General features: G+C 45.0%; 1 protein-coding gene across 1 annotated transcript in view; it reads left to right on the forward strand.

The window, feature by feature from the left end:
• myo10l3 (myosin X, like 3) overlaps window positions 1–18,520 on the forward strand; it is a 53,199-nt gene that overhangs the window by 32,267 nt on the left and 2,412 nt on the right. The window contains exons 16-38 of the mRNA XM_086220017.1: window positions 1,009–1,077; window positions 3,517–3,599; window positions 3,680–3,788; window positions 4,746–4,826; window positions 6,428–6,552; window positions 6,724–6,838; window positions 9,498–9,604; window positions 10,541–10,927; window positions 11,021–11,054; window positions 11,160–11,999; window positions 12,567–12,690; window positions 12,923–13,166; window positions 13,254–13,349; window positions 13,545–13,638; window positions 14,361–14,416; window positions 14,518–14,660; window positions 14,776–14,970; window positions 15,083–15,240; window positions 15,671–15,794; window positions 16,502–16,799; window positions 16,881–17,088; window positions 17,234–17,370; window positions 18,360–18,483. Of these exons, the coding sequence (XP_086076143.1) occupies window positions 1,009–1,077; window positions 3,517–3,599; window positions 3,680–3,788; window positions 4,746–4,826; window positions 6,428–6,552; window positions 6,724–6,838; window positions 9,498–9,604; window positions 10,541–10,927; window positions 11,021–11,054; window positions 11,160–11,999; window positions 12,567–12,690; window positions 12,923–13,166; window positions 13,254–13,349; window positions 13,545–13,638; window positions 14,361–14,416; window positions 14,518–14,660; window positions 14,776–14,970; window positions 15,083–15,240; window positions 15,671–15,794; window positions 16,502–16,799; window positions 16,881–17,088; window positions 17,234–17,370; window positions 18,360–18,483 (3,951 nt within the window). The remainder of the gene's footprint in view (window positions 1–1,008; window positions 1,078–3,516; window positions 3,600–3,679; window positions 3,789–4,745; window positions 4,827–6,427; window positions 6,553–6,723; window positions 6,839–9,497; window positions 9,605–10,540; window positions 10,928–11,020; window positions 11,055–11,159; window positions 12,000–12,566; window positions 12,691–12,922; window positions 13,167–13,253; window positions 13,350–13,544; window positions 13,639–14,360; window positions 14,417–14,517; window positions 14,661–14,775; window positions 14,971–15,082; window positions 15,241–15,670; window positions 15,795–16,501; window positions 16,800–16,880; window positions 17,089–17,233; window positions 17,371–18,359; window positions 18,484–18,520) is intronic.

Consider the following 18,520-nt stretch of genomic DNA (forward strand, 5'->3'; position numbering starts at 1 on the left):
ATTTTTCAGTCTTTAGTCAGGAAGAAGCGGTTTGAAGACACTGGGCCAGTTTGAAACAGAAGGTTGTCTTAAAAAGCATCACTCCAGTGTGAGGACATCTTCTAACAACTTGTCGAACAATTTTTAGGATAGCTTTCATGGTAATGTGTCATGTCAGCACATCTGCCACACTACGCTGTTATCCATTTTTAATAATTACAACTTGATATTCAAGATTTTCAATATAAATGCATTCCAACGCATCTGCTGTAGAAAACTTGGTGTCTTGGAGCAAACTGACATTTGTACGTCAAGTCTTAGACTACATTGTGACCTTATTTGTAGTCATACCAAGCTGCTGGAGCAGAAGCTAAAAAGATGTGAAAGCCCTGTTTCATAACAGCATCGAGTCAAAATAGATGCTCCCGTACTTGTGTGGCCATGACCTCAGGTGTGTCTCTGAAAAGTCAGGCTAGGCGAATCCTGCAGGACTTTCAATTGATTGCCGTTTCTCATGTCAGACTTTTTCCTGTGTTCCAAGCACAATGGTAAGCAGCATTAGCTAATGTCTGCTAGCCAGCTGACATCGCAGAAAAGGCTGACATATCAAACTAAATATACGGGTTACAGGGAAAGAGTTATTAATAGAGTGGAGTTTTTTTCTGTTTCTGTTTGAAGTTTTTCAGAGAGCTGTGGCACAGATTTATGAGTAAGAGGCAACATCAAGAACCGAACGATGAGAAGGCAGTTTGAGGGAATCTCAGTAGACAGGAAGCAGAATATTTATGAACACTCCTTGATGCTTTGCTGCTGTGTTAGATACCAGCACAGCTTTTGAAGGCACCCACAGATTATGCTGTGAAATCATTTATTACTCGTTACAGCCTTATATACTGTATGTGACTGACCTTTTGCCCGCCCACTGGGCAAATTACTTATATTTTCCACTTTATTGCATGATCATGAAATAAGGTTGCATGAGCAGCGTTTCTAAAAGTCAGTGGGCTCTTCTCTGTCTTTCCCTCTCAGACAAACCCGTACTATGTGAAGCCCCGAGTCACTGACCACCAGTTTGGCATCAAACACTACGCCGGAGAGGTAATCAACAACACATTCTCGCTCACACACAGCATGACACAGAGAGTGAAACAAGGGTCATCTTGCTCGCTGGGTGACTCATGAGGAAGTGAGGTCGTGTTTGAATGAGCAGTCAGTCCTTCTTTACCAGGATCTGCTGCAGGATGCTCCCCCACCCCCACCCCCACCAAGCACTGCTCTTTCCACAGAATCCAGAGAAACCTCTCCCTCCTGATGTGTGGACAAAGAGTAATCGTGGATGCAAATATGTAGCTACAGATAGTTGATAGGTCAGAAGGAATGGGACGGACGGGGGGGGGGGGGGGGGGGGTAAAGAGGATTCGCCTTGATAAAGAATGGCCTTACAAAGTCCGCCCCAGACAAGGTCCCCTCAGTGTGAGTGTAGCAGCTCAGTCACAAGCCTGGCAGGGATGCCTATGTTAATGACTTGTCCAGAAAGGACAGGCAGTCTTGCCAGTTGTCCCCCGTGTCTCTCTCTCTCTCTCTCTCTCTCTCTCTCTCTCACTCTCTCGCTCTCTGTTTATCTCTGTCTCTGGATCTCAGGAGAGGTTTGTTGCCTCTGAAAGCTCCTTCTGTTATCTCTGGGGGAAATTGAGGCATCCTCCTGTAAATTTGATTAATTGTGTGGTCGGAGAGAACTGCAGTTCATTTAAAAGTAGTCTTTTGCCATCAGATGTGAACTTTTAGAGAAGTCCAAACACCATTCAGCGGCCTTACAGGTTCATCTCAAAAGCACAGTGTGTAAGTATGGAGTTGTGTATCATTGCAAAGGGACTTGCACTTTCTCTTGTACGATTTTGTGTTTAATTCCCTGTGACAAACCCATTTGTGTCCTGCATCATGAGACCAGTTAACTATCCTAGTTAACTAAACCTGAAGCTGACGGACACAGAGAGGCTTTTGTGTTACTAGCGAGAGGAACGGAGTGCAATTAGTGCATCTGTGAATTATAAATAAATGTGTCGTGGAGTACGGATCTCATGGCTTCCCAGGAGCCTCAAGGCTTGAGGATGGGGGATGGGGACTTGTTATTGAATCATAGCGTACACACACAGCTGTGAATACAAGTTCACAAATGCCTTTCTGTTTGCATCCCACACGCAAATTACAATACACGTTTACATTTCCCCATTCATTTCGATGAATACAATTCTTTTATTTTTATCACGTGTATGCGCGCGCACACACAAATAATACGGCTGCACACACAAACTCAGGCAGCATTACCATGGATCAGGGCAGGCAGAGGAATGCTGCGTTACAAAGGGGAGGGCTGAGCTGAACTCAACAGGTGACTGCATTAACACACAGGCGCTCTGCCTCAAACACGCATGTCCAGGCCAGACGCTGGTCCTAATTTATGCACGCGTGTCTCAGCATTCTCATATGAAAACATGAATCCTCCAGTTTGGATGATGACGCTGTAGGAGACACTAATGCAGTGTGTGCACATGAACAAATGAACTTCATTTCTAAATTAGTAATCATCATTTGAAGACAATGTCTACTGTATGATAGACTATTAATTATTATAACTGACAGATGTTCTTACTCTCTGTAGGGCTTTTTCTGTCCTCAATTTATTCTGAGACACAGGAATCAAAGGCTGAAGGCTTCTTTTAACTCCCTACTCCTGATTTCTAGTGTGTACCTCTTTAAAGAAATACTTTACCCAGAAAGCGTATTTCATTTTTCTTGTACTCACAAATAGGTGTCTTGGGCTCGCAAAGATGTCTTTTTTTTTTTCATCTTATCACTTCTTTGTAAGTCCAGAATGCAGAAAGATACAGCCACGTGTATTATTAGCTTGAAGTAAACGGCGAAGGAAAAATAACAGCAACACTTCCCAAAAAATGTATGTTTAGAAACACTCAAGCACTTCCTCCTCGATAATCCACATCTTCTTTGTCCATTAATCGTTAAGCATTTTGATTTGAGCTAAGATCAAACATTTGAGGCCTGGTGTTGGCATCAACCAGCGTAGAGGAGCACGTGCCAAACTGGAAGGGTTGTAATTTGTTTTAGCCTAAATCAAACTGTTTGTTGATTACTGAACATATGGTAAACTGAAGAAGATGTGGATTGTACCTGACAAAATGATTAAGAGTTTGGAAACAGACATTTTTGGAGAGGTTCACTTTTGTTAGCTGTCAGTGGCTAAGATTTCCGGTTCAGGGGGTACGTTGAAGGACCATCAAGTAGAGTGAACAGCTGGTACCTTCACATGAACCAACTAGTTCACAAGAACGTGAAAGTCAAAATCACTATTTGGGAGTATCCATCTACTTCTTTCAAATAATCAAGGCTACGCAGCTATCCTCATGTTGCTGTGCTTTATTTCTGTTTCCTAGCTCTTTATTATGTTTCTAGGAATGAATAAATTCTTATTTTGTTATTTTTAGATATAAACACTTCTTACTTTTTCTCACCTGTTTTTAGGTGTTGTATGATGTGCGTGGCATCCTGGAAAAGAACAGAGACACTTTCAGGGACGACATTTTGTTTATCCTCAAAGACAGCAGGTAGTGCTGAAAATAACCCGTACGATTCAGTCCACTCGTGTAAGTGTCTTCACAACTGAACGCTCCGCTCTGCTCTGCAGGCTTGACTTCATCTACGACCTCTTTGAGCGGGTGGGTAGCAGAAGCGGGGATGAGACCCTGAAGATGGGCACGGCCCGACGCAAACCCACTGTCAGCTCTCAGTTCAGGGTGAGTGTAAATCTGTGACCTAAATTTCCCCCTTGAGTCATGGTTGTACGATTGTGTGATCAGACAGACAACGAGTTAATTGTCTCCCATGTGCCATGGCATATCACTTAACCCCCAGCGCTTAGCTCTCTCTCTCTCTCTGTCTCTCTGTCTCTCTCTCTCTCTCTCCCTCTCTCCCTCTCTCCTGGCATGATGTGTGTCACTGTGAGGACACTGAGAAAAGGGCAGATAGAAATCTTTGGGAAGAGAATGCTGTCTGTCTGTTTGATCTGCAAAGAATGGTGGGTGATGGGATGTATGAAATATGTGGTTGTGAGCTGGGCGTTGGGGGTGGGGGGGTTGCAGTAGAGGGCTTAGTTTAGCATGTCCTTAACTGCAGTGTGGAGAGAAGGAGCAGGGGAGGATTTGGCAGTCTGCCCTGGCCTACAGTTTCTAAAGCTAGGGGATTAGGGTTGATGGCTGGGCAGAGAGGGGCCAACCAGGGGCCAATCACACTCAGCTCTGCCAGGCCAGGCCTCGCTGGAGACAGACTGTCTGAGGCAGTGAGAAGAGGCAAGCTAACATAGCTTGCTAAGTTCAAGGGTCCTTGGAATGTGTCTGTTTGGTCGTGTGTGTGTGTGTGTGTGTGTGTGTGTTACGTTAAATAAGGGTGAGTTGTGGAACTCACATTGTATTTTTAATTGTGGTTGCTAATAATACTCTGATAAAGGACTTGTGTTCATATAACAGGCTTTCACTTGTAGTATTTGTACACTGTTGCATTTGTACTGTTAAGTTGAAAAAGAATTCATTTTCTTTCTTTTTTGCAAAGATGGAAGGCCATGGATTTTAACTATTCTTCTACCAAAAACGTTAGCGTGAGAGAATGACGTAAATAATTTGGCACAATGGAATACGTCTGGACTAAAGCTTCTCTTCTGTCCTCATCTTTATCCTCCTGTTTGTGTTGTGTTTCAGGACTCCCTCCATTCCCTAATGGCCACACTAAGTGCCTCCAATCCCTTTTTTGTGCGCTGCATAAAACCAAACATGGATAAGGTAGGTTATGCAAACTTTATTGTACAAAAACTGTCAGAAACCCTCGTCAAGGTCATCTCCTGCACAGAGGAACCTCCTTTTGCATAGTTCCCATTGTTCATTGCTTGTATGTGAAACTTTGACTCTCACCAAGAGCCAAAAGAATTCACCTAAATTGTAACAATTTAAGTTGTTTTTATTGTAAATTCTTATCACCAATAAATAGGTACTGCTCCCTTGATTTGGTGCAAAGACATTCCCTCATATAAAGAGAGGAGTCGTGTCGCAGCACATTCCTACCACTTTAGCCCTTCACCAGGGGTCAGAGGTCACTGCAGCTGCAGCAGCTTCACTGATCTGGCTGCATCAGTGGAATGTCAAGATAAGACCACAGCGGCTGCAGCTCAGCCAGCGGGAGGTTTATTTATTCATCCTCTGTTTCTCCCCTCCTCGGTGCCACAGCACTGTAAAAACTTTCACTCTGTTTTTTTCCGACATTGGACGTATCAAATGTCTTTATTCTGTGTGTGAGAGCGAGAATCAGTGTGCCGCAATCCAGAGGCATTCTCTCCATTACTGTTACTCATTAATGTGCACAGTGTGGCGATTGTCCTCTTTTCTCAGCTCCTTGCCTCCCACTTCCTATGCACCATTCCACACCTTCTTGCTTACTTATTAGCATGGAAACAGCACTCTCACCCTCTAACCGCCTCCCTTCCCTCTCTCTCTCAACCTTCCTCTGTTCTCATTGGTTATGCTTCCCCTCTGCTCACCAAGCCTCAGTTGTTCAAGATAGAAAGTTGTGCCTCTGATAATCCCACAGAATGGCTGGATCGCTAACAAAATCCTCTGATATGAACACACGCGTGCACACACTTGGATGCAGCCACACTCGCTGGAAAAAAAAGGAGAAGGGTCAGCTTGCTTTCACTCAAACATTTAACATGACGTGCATCTTTCAGCTGCCTAAATCCTCTGCTGAAGAGCAGAGTTCAGAGCTCAGAGGAGGTGCATGTTTGTGTGTGTGCGCTCAATCATGAGCACGAACACATGCAAGCATGCAAGTGCTTTTAAATCCATGTGTGTCTGTTTCCTTGCATAGTAACATTAGCTCGTAATTAGATTGACACCTTTGGGGAATGCAGCGGCCCTGTTTGGGGCTTATCCGGCGCTGCGTGTACTCTGGGTGACAATGGCCTTCGTGCAGGCCCTGTGAGTGATCAGGCAGTCAGTGTACATCGAGGTGTGGCGGCGGAGATCACTGGTCCTCCACCACGACACAGAGCTGTGAACAATGCTGCTGATTTTTCCAGAAACAAAGTCCTCTGTGGTTGTCAAGGTCTTGCTCAACATAGTTCATGTTTCTCTGTGTTGCACCAACCTGATTGTTAATGTAAAATGATAGCGCCCAACATGGTGATTTACTTTGAGTTCTGGTTCAACTTGACTCAGCAGCAGGATCATTTGAGTGTGTGTGTGCGTGTGTGTGTGTGTGTGTGTGTGTGTGTGTGTGTTTTCCCACCAGCAGAGCATTGAATTTTCCTGCAGACTTTTAACCTGTTCAAGGGTTGATATGAGCTCTCAGTGTTGCAATAGTTTAATACGTTGTTTGTCATTGATAGATGGCCAACAAGTTTGATCCTGATGTTGTCCTGAACCAGCTGAGATACTCCGGGATGCTGGAAACTGTTAAGATCCGGAAAGCTGGATTCCCTGTCCGTAGAACTTTTACAGATTTCTACAGCAGGTCAGCAATCAGTCTGAGCTGATAACTCAGTGTTGAATTATCCTTTTTAGTAAGCTAAAAAAAAAAAAAAACAACGCACAAGTAAACTCCTCCACTGTGCGGAAAATGTGGATAAAGCACTGATTGGTGGATTTACTGTGTTGCTATATGTGTGTTTGTGTGTTTCCTCAGGTACAAGATGATCCTGAAGAATAAAATCCAGTCAGAAGATGAGAAGCAGAGTTGCTTGGAACTTCTCGCTCTCCAAGACAGATCTAAAAAAGAATGGCAGCTGGGGAAGACAAAGGTGGAGCGCGCACACACACACATTCATCGACAGACTTACACACTCCAAACAGACATGCTCCAACTTGTTTTTTGTCACTTTGCAGGACAGCGCATGAGTACTTCCATTAAAAGACTTGACATGTCTCAGACTTTCAACCACAAACCAGTCCATTACTTTTAATGGTTTACCTTCATTAAATGGTAGATGAGAACAGATTTGTGGTGTGGTTAATACACACACGCACACACGCTCAGACAGGTTAGCATATGAGAACACAAGTGGGCAGGCTGAGGGATCAGGTGGAATCAAACGTGTTTAACAAGTCTGACATCACTTATTAAAGCCTCGTTTATGGGAAACGTAGAATTCCATGAAAAGCGAAATCAAAATCAGTTTAGTTCAGTCAAGCTTCCTGTGGGATACTTCATTTTTCTCAAGAACTCAAGCCGTCGTCATTCCTGAACTATTACTGTGTGTCACTATTTGGACGGCCCCTTCTGTGACTCACGGCCCAAAGATTTTATTGGCCGGTTGTGGTCAATCTCCAATTATCATGTTGACAACCACAAAGTTACATGGCTACTCTGAAAAAAAAAAAAAAAACGGACACCAACAACTGTTACTGTAACCCGGCGGCAGAGTTTACAGTAAACCTGAGGCAGGCTGCCTTATTGTAACTGGCAGACTGTTGATTTAATTCAATTAACTCCCACATGAAGCTGAGCAGAGGTTAGAGGAAAGTCACATCTCAAGTTTAGAAAAAGTGATTCTAGCATTATAATCTCCATCTCTCTTATTTTCTCTGCTGTTCTTTGTTCCAAGCAATCATTAACCCTCCTGCAAAGCGCTCTCTCTCTCTCTCCCTCTCTCTCTCTCTCTCTCCCTCCCCCTCTCTCTCTCTCTCCCTCTCTCTCTCTCTCTCTCTCTCTCTCTCTCTCTCTCTCTCTCTCTCTCTCTCTCTCTCTCTCTCTAGCTCTCTCCCTCTCAAATGGTTAACCATTAACGGCCCTGCCTGATTCTGGAGAGCATTTGGAACTCAGCTTGTTTGTCAGATACGGTAGTTTTAAATGATGAAACCAGCTAAATTTACATCTAAGGTTTGCCTCCTCCGTGGCTGTTAAATCAGACATTTAGAAATATCTGGGTTCCCTTTTGGACAGTTTTGTTGTTATGATCCATCTGGCTGGCACACTATGAATAGTGTCAGCTGCACACATGGCATGATGTTTGATGTGAACCACATGTTGGCTCTTAATGGATAAATAACCGGCGCAAAACCACTAATGTACACATGTCTATGTACATTAAACTTCCCTCACACACACACACACACACAGACACACACACACACACACACACACACACTGTACATCTCTGGAGTCGCTGTGTCTCCAAACACACTGTGTCTGACTTTTGAACCCCAAAGAGGAATATCATTTTTCCTCAGTGTGGGTAAAATTTCATCATGCATCCATGCTCAACTTTTTGGCCTTTGGCTGACTCGCTACTGAAGATTACTCCATTTTATACGATATATACATCGAGGGAGAGACCAAAACTGTATGCTGAAGCAGAGTGTGTCATTCTATGCCCCATGGTTGTGTTTTTAATGGCAGTGCTACAGCTTTTTGGGAGGGGGTTTTAGGGGAAATGTGGGTTGTGGGAAGAGGGCTGAGGGGGCTACATTTCCTTTGGAGAAACAATCTGTGTGTAATTATATACTAGCTGATTGTGTGCGGAGGAAGTGTGTGCCCAGAATTAGGGGCTTGGATGACGTTGCGCGGATTAGGTGTGCGCTGGTGTTTGTGTGTTTGAGAGCTGTTCGTGTACAGACGAGGGAAGGATGTGGACCAGGAGGAAGCTTCCTCCTTTCACAGACTCAGAGAGGTTGGCAGGACTGCAGCTGTGGGGTCCTTTGATTAGTGGAACATCTGGGACACAAACTAACACACGCACACACACACAAACACACTCACACAGCAACTCAAAGGCACGCCATTCTCCCGTTGTCTAGTTAAGTTAGCTATCACACCATCCTGATACATTCCCCTTCAAAAATGTTCCAAACCTGAGTCTGTTGTTTCTTGTCATCCTGTTTCCTGTAAGCTTTAGCTTTGACTGTAACTTTGAAAAAAGTCTCCAGTAGCAAGCAAAGGGTTAACTAAACTCTTATTCCTTCCTTCATAAGAGCAAGGAGGGGTGTGGCTTGCTTTTCTGGACACCCGCCACCATCCCTCCCCCTCATCCCTCCATCCCTCCCCTCCCTACCTCTCCCCTCCCCTCCTTCTCTGACTTTGCCTTTCTGCTTGTGCACGTCAGTCGGGCTACCAGCAGTAGCAGCAGTAGGGAAAATGCTCAGGAAGGACGCCTGAACACAATGAGGCTCTGCAGCAGCAGCGGTATTAGCAGTAACACTGCAGTCCTGGTGCCCGTCTCCTCCTCCTCTGCTCTGCTCTGCAGTCAGGGAGAGCAGTGCGACCGCTAGCCTCAGCTGCACCACAGCTTCCTCTGCAGTGGGCACGAGTGCTGCCAACAAACAGCAGGAGCCCTTCATATCTCTGCGGGGCCCTGCTTTTGCAGCCTTAACCAAGAAGAGGAACTAACTCATCCTGTTTCCCTCCACCCTCCCTAACCTCCCTGTCTGTGTCTGTCGGCTGTGGCGCTGCTCGTCCCGCAGGTGTTCTTGAAGGAGGCCCTGGAGCAAAGACTGGAGAAGGAGAGGGAAGAGGTGCGGCACAGGGCTGGCATGGTGATCCGCGCCCACATCCTCAGCTATGTGGCAAGGTGAGTGGTGGAGAGGGGAGGAAGGAGGAGAGGGGGAGAAGGGGGTGAGTGGCAGTGACAGTTGTCAGTGTTTGTTTTGTAATGGAGTTGTGCGTGTACACGGGGGAGGGGGGGGGGGATTATGTACATGCCTTTACACACATTATGGTTTGAAATGTCTTGTGAATCAAACCAGAGCACTGTCTTGTTTTGAAATGATCTGCTTTGTGTCATCACTTACATTCATTCGCAGCAGTAGAGTTGATAGAGTTTGTTTATTTTCTTCTCCGACTCGATCTCGTCCTTTCAGCAAAAAGTTTTCCACCTTTCATTTCTGCCTTGGCTGGCAGCATGGCCGGCATGAAATCTAGCTGAGCTTTACCTGTGTGTCATCATGTATAAAATCACACACTCTCCTCTGAAAGGATTCGTCGGGTGGGGGGTGGAGCTGATGACAGCGTTCGGGGTTCTGTTCCCTTTAGAACCACTTGTCCTAAAGACAGAGAAGTTCCATAAAGACACAAGTAAAGCCTTTGTATTATTGTATGTAACTTTATCTCCAGTCCAAGGCTGTGGGGTGATTACTGTGGAGACGAGGCGCAGGTCAGAGGGTCAGAGCATTGTGTGTGGTCCTTCACAGGTCATGTATGCTTGTGTGTGTGTGTGTGTGTGTGTGTTTATACTGTATGTGTATTCAATGCATGTGCAGTGTGTGTGTGGGTGATGGGGCTTAGTCACGGCTAAACACAACAGCCCACACAGCCACAGCGCACGCTCATCAGACTCTAAACTCGCTCATCGCAATCCTACAGGTTTTTTTTTAAACCAGTGTTTATTTAAATGTAGGAGACCAGTGGGCGTCAGAGAGCAGTGATGTCACAAATATGTTGGTGGTGACACCAAATGTTCCCAGTGATTAAATATGGATTCTAAATTGTGTTTTATTTTCCCCATCAGGAAACAATATAAGAGGGCTCTGTCCAGTGTCGTCACCATCCAGAAGAACTACCGCGCCCACTTTTGGAGACGGGCCTTCCTGCGTCTGCGTTTGGCCTCCATCGTCCTACAGAAACATCACCGAGGCCAGCTGGCCCGGTCCCTCTATCGCCAGCTCAAGGAGGAGAAACAAAAGCGTGAAGAGGAGGAGAGGAGGCAAGTAGAGGAAGAGAGGAGGAGGATGGAGGAAGAGAGGAGACGACAGGAGGAAGAAGAGAAAAGAAAAAGGGAGGAAGAGGAGGAGAAGCAGAGGCTGATGGATGAGGAGCTAAAGAGGAGGGCTGAGGATGAGAAGTCGAGCCGAAAGGAAGAAGAGGAGAAAATGGCAGCAAACGGGGACATGAAAAGGTATTTTCACTTTTCAGGAGCATTTCTTTATATCTGAAGCTTCATTCTGTCCCATGAACATCGGTCACCTCAAATGTTTCTCATCATCTCCAGGAACTCGCTGGTGGTGAATGGTGCTCGTCAGAAGGTAATTATCAGATTAAACACGTCAACCGTCAGGAGAGAAACATCTGTCATGTCAGAGCAGGAAGTTCTTCACTTTCCTCTTTCTTCATCTTTGTCATGTCAACAGAAGGAGCTGTCCCAGTCTCTGTCCTACGGTCACACCACTGAGGAAGAGAGCCGTCAGATGGAGGAGATCCTGCGGCTGGAGAGGGAGATAGAGCGTCTGCAGAAGCAGCAGGAAGATGGGGTGTCTCTTCTGGGAGACATCTCCCGTGAAGAGCTTCGGCTAATGAGGGAAGCTGAGATTTACAGACTGGAGAAGGAGGCCTCTCGCGTGGCTACTGAGTTCCTGGAGCTCTTGGACTTTGGAGGTTTAGAGCCATCTCTGTCTAGTGAGGAGAACCTCCATGACCCATCTGAATCTACTGCTCCGCTGGCTGAGGAGGAAGTGGATGAGGGGTTCCACGCGGAGGATGAGTGCATTCCTCTCCCCGACTTCCCTCCTCCAGCTGCAGTTCCCCTTGACAAGGAAGTATTCCAAAGTATTCCCCCTCCTCCTCCTGCCTTTGCAGAGGGACTCTTGGTCAGCCCCCCTTTGGCCTCCTCACCTGCTTTAGCTAAGCCCCTTCCAGTTACCCATAATGGACTGAGCCATGTCCTTGATCTCACAGACTCACAAATTCCAGGCCCCCCTCCTCTTCCTCCTCCTCCTCCTCCTATGGTGGTCACCAATGGAGAAAGGCGGCCATGCCAGCGGGCCAGCAGTGACTTTGAGGCTTTGAGCGAGGAACCATCCTGCTCAAACCTGCCTGATACAGAGTCCGACTATGATCAGGAGGAGTTTGAGGAGGCTCATGGGAGCTCGGGAGCTAGTACCAACGATGGTCACATCACAGATGAGGAGGTGCTCCGTAAATCCTCCTGCACTCACAACAGTCTGGACTCCTTCAGAGGCAGCTCAGACTCGGTGAGTTCTGTCAAGCTAGGTAACATCAACATCAACATTCCCTCAAAGGCAGCAAATGCAGAAGTCATGTGAAATGAAGAAGTTTAGGGAAATTTGAACTTCTGTTTAATCAAATTTCCCTCATATTTCACCCTGAATTTTACATTTCCACACCAGAATTTGTCCCACACAAACACCGACACCCAGATTTGCGCATATCTCGTCAAACTGCAAGGCCAAAATTCACCATGCATGTGCACGAGCTTAAATCCTCCCCCATCATATTAAAAAGCTCAGCTCATGTCAGAGTCACTGTTCAATACTTTTGCATGCAGTTGTTTGGGCTTCGCTGATGAGGATATGAATCTGTTCCCAGAAACTGTCAGATCAGCAAAATGTCAAAGATGGAAAAAGGGAGTGTGAGTGTGTTCAGGGCACTGATTTGCAGTTACAAAGTGAAGACTACCGAGTTATTTTTACATCAAATTTGCTGGTGCAAAGTCGTATTATTTACCCTCATAGAGACTTTCTTCTAGATATCTGCCAACCTCTTTAAAACCCTCATAAACGCCGGTGTCTGTGTTTCAGTTCATCGACAGTGACGAGGACATTGATGGTTATGTGGACACAGATGAAGAAGTTTCCAACGGGAGAGTGAATCTGCTGAATGGCAGTGGGCCTCCCTACTTCCACGGCTACCTCTACATGAAGAGTGAGTAGCTTTAGTGAATCGCTGCTCAGCAGGCATGCAGATGATTCATGCAGAGCTGAGAGTTGGCTTGTGAGCCCCAGTCAGTTTCAGAGATGTCTTCTTTTGCTCTTTCTTGCGTTGCCTTTGCTTTTATGTCTCTTTAGTTTATCGCTTTTTAAATACTACAGCACATGGAAAATAGACAATAGTAAATAAACTTCATATTCAATCTCCTTTTCCTTGTGTTTCGTAGGTGGTCTTATGATTCCATGGCGGCGGCGCTGGTGTGTGCTTAAAGATGAGACCTTCATGTGGTTCCGGGCCAAACAGGACTCCCTCAAATCAGGCTGGCTTTATAAGAAAGGAGGAGGAATGTCCACGCTGTCACGGCGCAACTGGAAGATGCGCTGGTTCGTCCTGCGGGAGTCAAAGCTCATGTACTTTGAAAATGACAGCGAAGAGAAACTGAAAGGAACCATTGATATCTGCACAGCCAAGTAAGATCACTTTACTTTCCTCTTGTTCAGTCAACAACACGACAACACGGTGCTCTAAGTTTTGCTCTACGATGGGTCCTTCCATAGGGAGATTGTGGACAATCATGAGAAGGAAAATGCCCTGAATATTGTTACTGATGAGAGGACCTACCACATCTATGCTGAGTCCCCAGAAGATGCCAGGTACAGTACATCCACATACTCTATAGATCTAATTCTGTGAGTAGTGTTTTATGTTGTCATCACCTCCTGCTAGAATGTGTGGAAACAAAGTTCCCCCTTGTGGTTGCCAAAAGAAGCTCACTGTATAATTTTTAATTACATATTTGCTGACTTCTTCCTGGGTTTACTCTCTGAACTCCCTCTGACCTCATCCAGCGGTTGGTTCAGTGTGCTGAGTCGGGTCCACAGCGCCAGCCCGGAGCAGCTCATGGAGATGCACCATGAACAGGCCAACCCAAAGAATGCAGTGGTTAGTGCTGTTTTACTCCTCTGCTACCCGAGGCTCAGCTTCGATTCCAATAATAATGAAGCATGTGACTGAATCAGCTGAAGTCTGATGTTCTGTGTGTGGCTCATATAATCATTTGCATTGTAGTTGATAGTTTTTACAGACAGAGAAACTCAAAACACGCTAATATTTTAGTACCAATTAGTGTTCTGCTCCTTCGAGAGGCTCCAAGACGTAACATCACATACGAGGCGCCAAGAATCCACAGAGAGGAAAATGGCTCAACATATCAAAATTTATGAATGTCTTCCAAAGGGTATGATTGAAACATGTTGTAAATATCATAAGTAGAGCTTTGCTTGACTCCAGGGTGGACACTGGTCAATGAAATAAACAATCAATCAGATATAACTATGATGTAAGGAACAAATAAACATCAACTCACCTCCTGGACTAAAATAAACACGTGATAATAGGATTGAATAACCCAAACTGGTATAACTGGCTTCCTCCCTCAGCAGCCTATCATGCCAAGCCGAAAACTGGTCCACAAATCAGCTCCTCATCCTCATCCTCACACACACACTCACACACACACACACACACACACACACACACACACACACACACACACACACACACACACACACACACACACCCTACACTTCCACATCCAGTCTGCAAAGATATGTTGGCAACAATTGTAAACTACAGAAGAATTCACTGGTCTTTTGTCTGTCCAGGGCACACTAGATGTGGGCTTGATTGATTCTGTTTGTGCGTCGGACAACCCTGACAGGTGAGGAGAACGTGTGACCTTCTCTGCCTCTGGTTCAATGATATAGCCTGCGTGTGAATGCATGCAGGTAAATTAACCTGTGTGCGTTGTGTTGTTTACAGACCAAACTCGTTTGTGATCATCACTGCAAATCGCGTCATCCACTGCAACACAGACACACCTGAAGAGATGCACCACTGGATCGGCCTGCTGCAGAAGTCCAAGGGAGACTCCAGGGTTGATGGACAGGAGTTCTTGGTCAGAGGTCAGTCAGCAGACATATACTCTGAATCTTTTACTGGAATTTGTTCTGGTCTGAAGTTAGTCAACAAAGTATGGGAAAAAAGAAGTGTCTGTAGTCAGCTTCTTCATGTATCTAGGTTGGCTGCACAAAGAGATGAAATCTGGAGCGAAAAGCACCTCGCTGAAGCTGAAGAAGCGCTGGTTTGTTCTCACCACCAACTCTCTGGACTACTATAAGTCATCAGAGCGCAGCGCTTCCAAACTGGGAACTCTGGTCCTCAACAGTCTGTGTTCTGTGGTGCAGCCCGACGAAAAGGTCTTCAAGGACACTGGTCAGTTCATGGTCGACAGTCAGCTTGAGCCAATGCGGTTAAGGGTTCACTTCCTTTGAACTGATGAAGTGCATCTCCTTCTTTCTCTGTTGTCATAATCATCTTCTCCCAGGTTACTGGAATATAATTGTCCACGGGCGAAAACACTCGTACCGTCTTTACACCAAAATGCTGAATGAAGCCATGCGGTGGGCCAACGCCATACAGGGAGCGATAGACAACAAAGTTCCCATTGAAACGCCAACACAGCAACTCATCAGGGACATAAAGGTATTCAAGGATTCAGGCGGCGCTTTGTGTCTTCGTTGTTGTTACATCCACACTTACTAATAACTGTGGAGATTTCAAGCTGCAGTGATGTTAATCTCACAGGGTGCACTCATTTTTAATAAAATACAACTCTAACATTAACATCTGGTTATTGATATCATTTTTACTCCAACTTTTCAGTCCTTCAACCCTTTGCAAGGGACACACAGTAGTAAAGTGAGGTATTTGTGCTCCCTATGTGTGTGCAGTGAACTTCTCAGCTTTTAAAACACTTTTCCTTTTTCGATTCAACTGTTTCCTGGATTGACTGCAGTGACAGTATGCATTATTAATACTTAAATATTCTTGATTTCTAATCCAACTTAATTACTTCAAGATCATATGCGAAGACTGAATTCGTAGCACTGATCGTGTGTTTGTGTCTCGCCAGGAGAGCAGTTTGAATGTGGAGGCTGTTGAGCAGACATACTGGAGGAACCCCATCCTGAGATATACCCAGCATCCTTTGCACTCCCCTCTTCTACCTCTGCCTTATGGAGACGTCAGCATCCACCGTGAGTTTAGAAGGCCCGGAGCTACTCTTTGCATGCTCCTGCTGTACAGCGCTATCGGTTGAAACATATATCTTATCTGTCTGTTAAAATAACATCCCTCTTCCACGGAGCCCCCCGCTATGAGCTGAGAATAGTAAAAGCATAAATCTTTATTCTTGGTTTATGAATTTATGTGTTTGATTTGAAAACCTGAGCTTGGATCCATAACAGATTTGTAGAATGGTGCACGGATTTCCAATCGGTAAATTACACATTAAACCAGGAATCCTCATACAAAACAATATAACACATTAACATCTGCTTATAAATCTTGGTAAATTGGATTTATTAGGTGGGTGCATTTGACGTCCTTGTCTGAAGAAAGTGAGTTTTTATGGTTTGAATTAGGACCGATACAGGACATTAGCACTGTTGAAAAGTCTGTAGGCACAGTTTGTAAAAATGTGCATACAAATGATAAATCCATGGCCATGGATGAGGAAACCAGGGCCATGGATTACAGTAATGTGGGTATAGATTGTAAATCACTACGCACAGTTTACAAATCTGTGTGCGCACAGTTGAATCCTATCACACACATTACAAACTGAATACACAGACTTCTGAACGGAGTCAAGAGATTTCCACACGTTTCTCTTGTGACTCTATTTCTCGAGTTGATATTAAGGGACTTTAATGTCTGTTATTATAATCTCTCCCTCTCTCAGTGCAAAAGGAGAAGGGTTACACCAGCCTTCAAGATGAAGCCGTGAAGATTTTCAACTCCCTGCAAGAGATGGAGGCAGTGTCAGACCCCGTGCCAATCATCCAGGGAATCCTGCAGACCTGTCAGGACCTGAGGCCTTTAAGAGATGAAGTCTACTGTCAGCTGATCAAACAAACCAATCATGTCCCTCACCCCAATAGTCCTTCCAATCGTGCCCACTGGCATCTTCTGACATGCATGAGCTGCACCTTCCTGCCCAGCCGTGGCATCCTACGCTACCTCAAGTTTCACCTCAAACGGTGCGACAGTGAACCTTCAGGCATGGCACTTCCACCCATCAGGATTCCTGATTTACTGTCTCTCTCTTCATTTTTTCCCAGGATAAAGGAGCTGTTTCCTGGTACAGAGATCGAAATGTTTGCTCATTTCATCGGAGAGTCTCTGAAGAAGACCAAGACCAGGGAGTTTGTTCCATCCCAAGAGGAGATTGTCGCACTCCTTACTAGACAGGAAATGACCACCACAGTCTATTGCCATGGAGGAGGGTCCTGCAAGATCTCCATCAACTCACACACAACTGCTGGAGAGGTAGGCCAGCTGCTATCGCTGCTACCTACCATGTTTAAATGTGGCTATCAATGTGATTATCTTTTTTAATCACATGAATACTGAATTGTTGTCATCATACACATCATACACAAGCAATGTGATTGTTGGCATTTTTTTCATCCAGGTGGTGGAGAAGCTGATTCGAGGGCTGGCTATGGAGGACAGCAGGAACATGTTTGCTCTGTTCGAGCACAACAACACTATCGACAGAGCTGTGGAAAGCAGGGTCCTTGTGGCTGATGTTTTGGCCAAATTTGAGAGGTACGTTGTCCTGTTTCACAGGTTTCAGCCTGTTTTATTACTATTATTCCATTATTAAATAGAAAGTGCAGTTGGAGGGGCTGACTGCAGCCGAAATTTTCTCAGAAACCAATGGAAATATGACAAGAGTCTCTACATTTTACATTTTTTTGAACGCTAACATATCAAGTCCTACTGATAGACATATATACCTGTATATATATTCATTTATTTGAGTGTACTTCGTCGTAAATAAGAGCAGCAGTGTTGTTTTCATCTCCTCATTGACTCCAGCTCATCAATGTAAAACCAGACGAAACAGTCGTGTTGCAACAGTAACATGAGTTCAAACCGACGGAAGATTGACAGAAGTGCCAGTCAAATGTTAACTAACAACTACAGATATCAAAGAAGCGGCGAGGAGTCAGGCGGGAGTCTTAAATCCACAATAGTTCAGCTTCTCAAATTCTGAGTTATTATGTGAATACTACAACTATTTGCTTAGTTTAAAATCATTTGAGACAGGAGACTGCTTAATGCTGTGAATTATTTGTTTTTGGTGTAAAAAACTGTGGGAAGTAACATTGAGTTAAAAAGTCTCCTTTTAAGTTCCACTCCTGAAAAGCACTTAGAAGATTATTACGCACGTTGTATTATGTGGAAGATTTTGTTGTTTTTTTTTTTGCCTTTTTCAAGCCTAAAAAAAGGGTGTGAAGAGCAAAAATTAGGGGTGTGACAAGGTGAGTTCAACCAGTTTTATGAGAACACCTAAATGGCACACATACCACTCTGTGTGTGATTAAACACTCTTCATCACACCTGTCTGTTAATAAAAGAGCACCATAATTGGTGTGTGCCTGGTGGCTTTGCTGAATCCTGCTATCAGAAAGAATGAAAACAGAACCTTCTCCCTGGAGGTAGAAATACAGGGTCTTGTTAGGATAGTCACCGACTGACGTGCATTGAAGTTTCAGGGATGTTTAAGCAACTGGTTTGTTGATCGTTACCAGACTTGCCGGCAGTGAAGAGGCGGAGGACGATGGTCAGTGGAAACTCTATTTCAAACTGTACTGCTTCCTGGACGTGGAGAGCATGCCGAAGGAAGGAGTGGAGTTCGCCTTCATGTTTGAGCAGGTCTGTTGAGCTTGATTTTTAGGCTTAGAGAGTTTAA

The sequence above is a fragment of the Aulostomus chinensis genome, chromosome 12 (assembly GCF_037954235.1).
Source record: "Aulostomus chinensis isolate RoL2024-O1b breed Wild chromosome 12, RoL_Achi_v1.0, whole genome shotgun sequence".
Taxonomy (NCBI): Eukaryota; Metazoa; Chordata; class Actinopteri; order Syngnathiformes; family Aulostomidae; genus Aulostomus; species Aulostomus chinensis.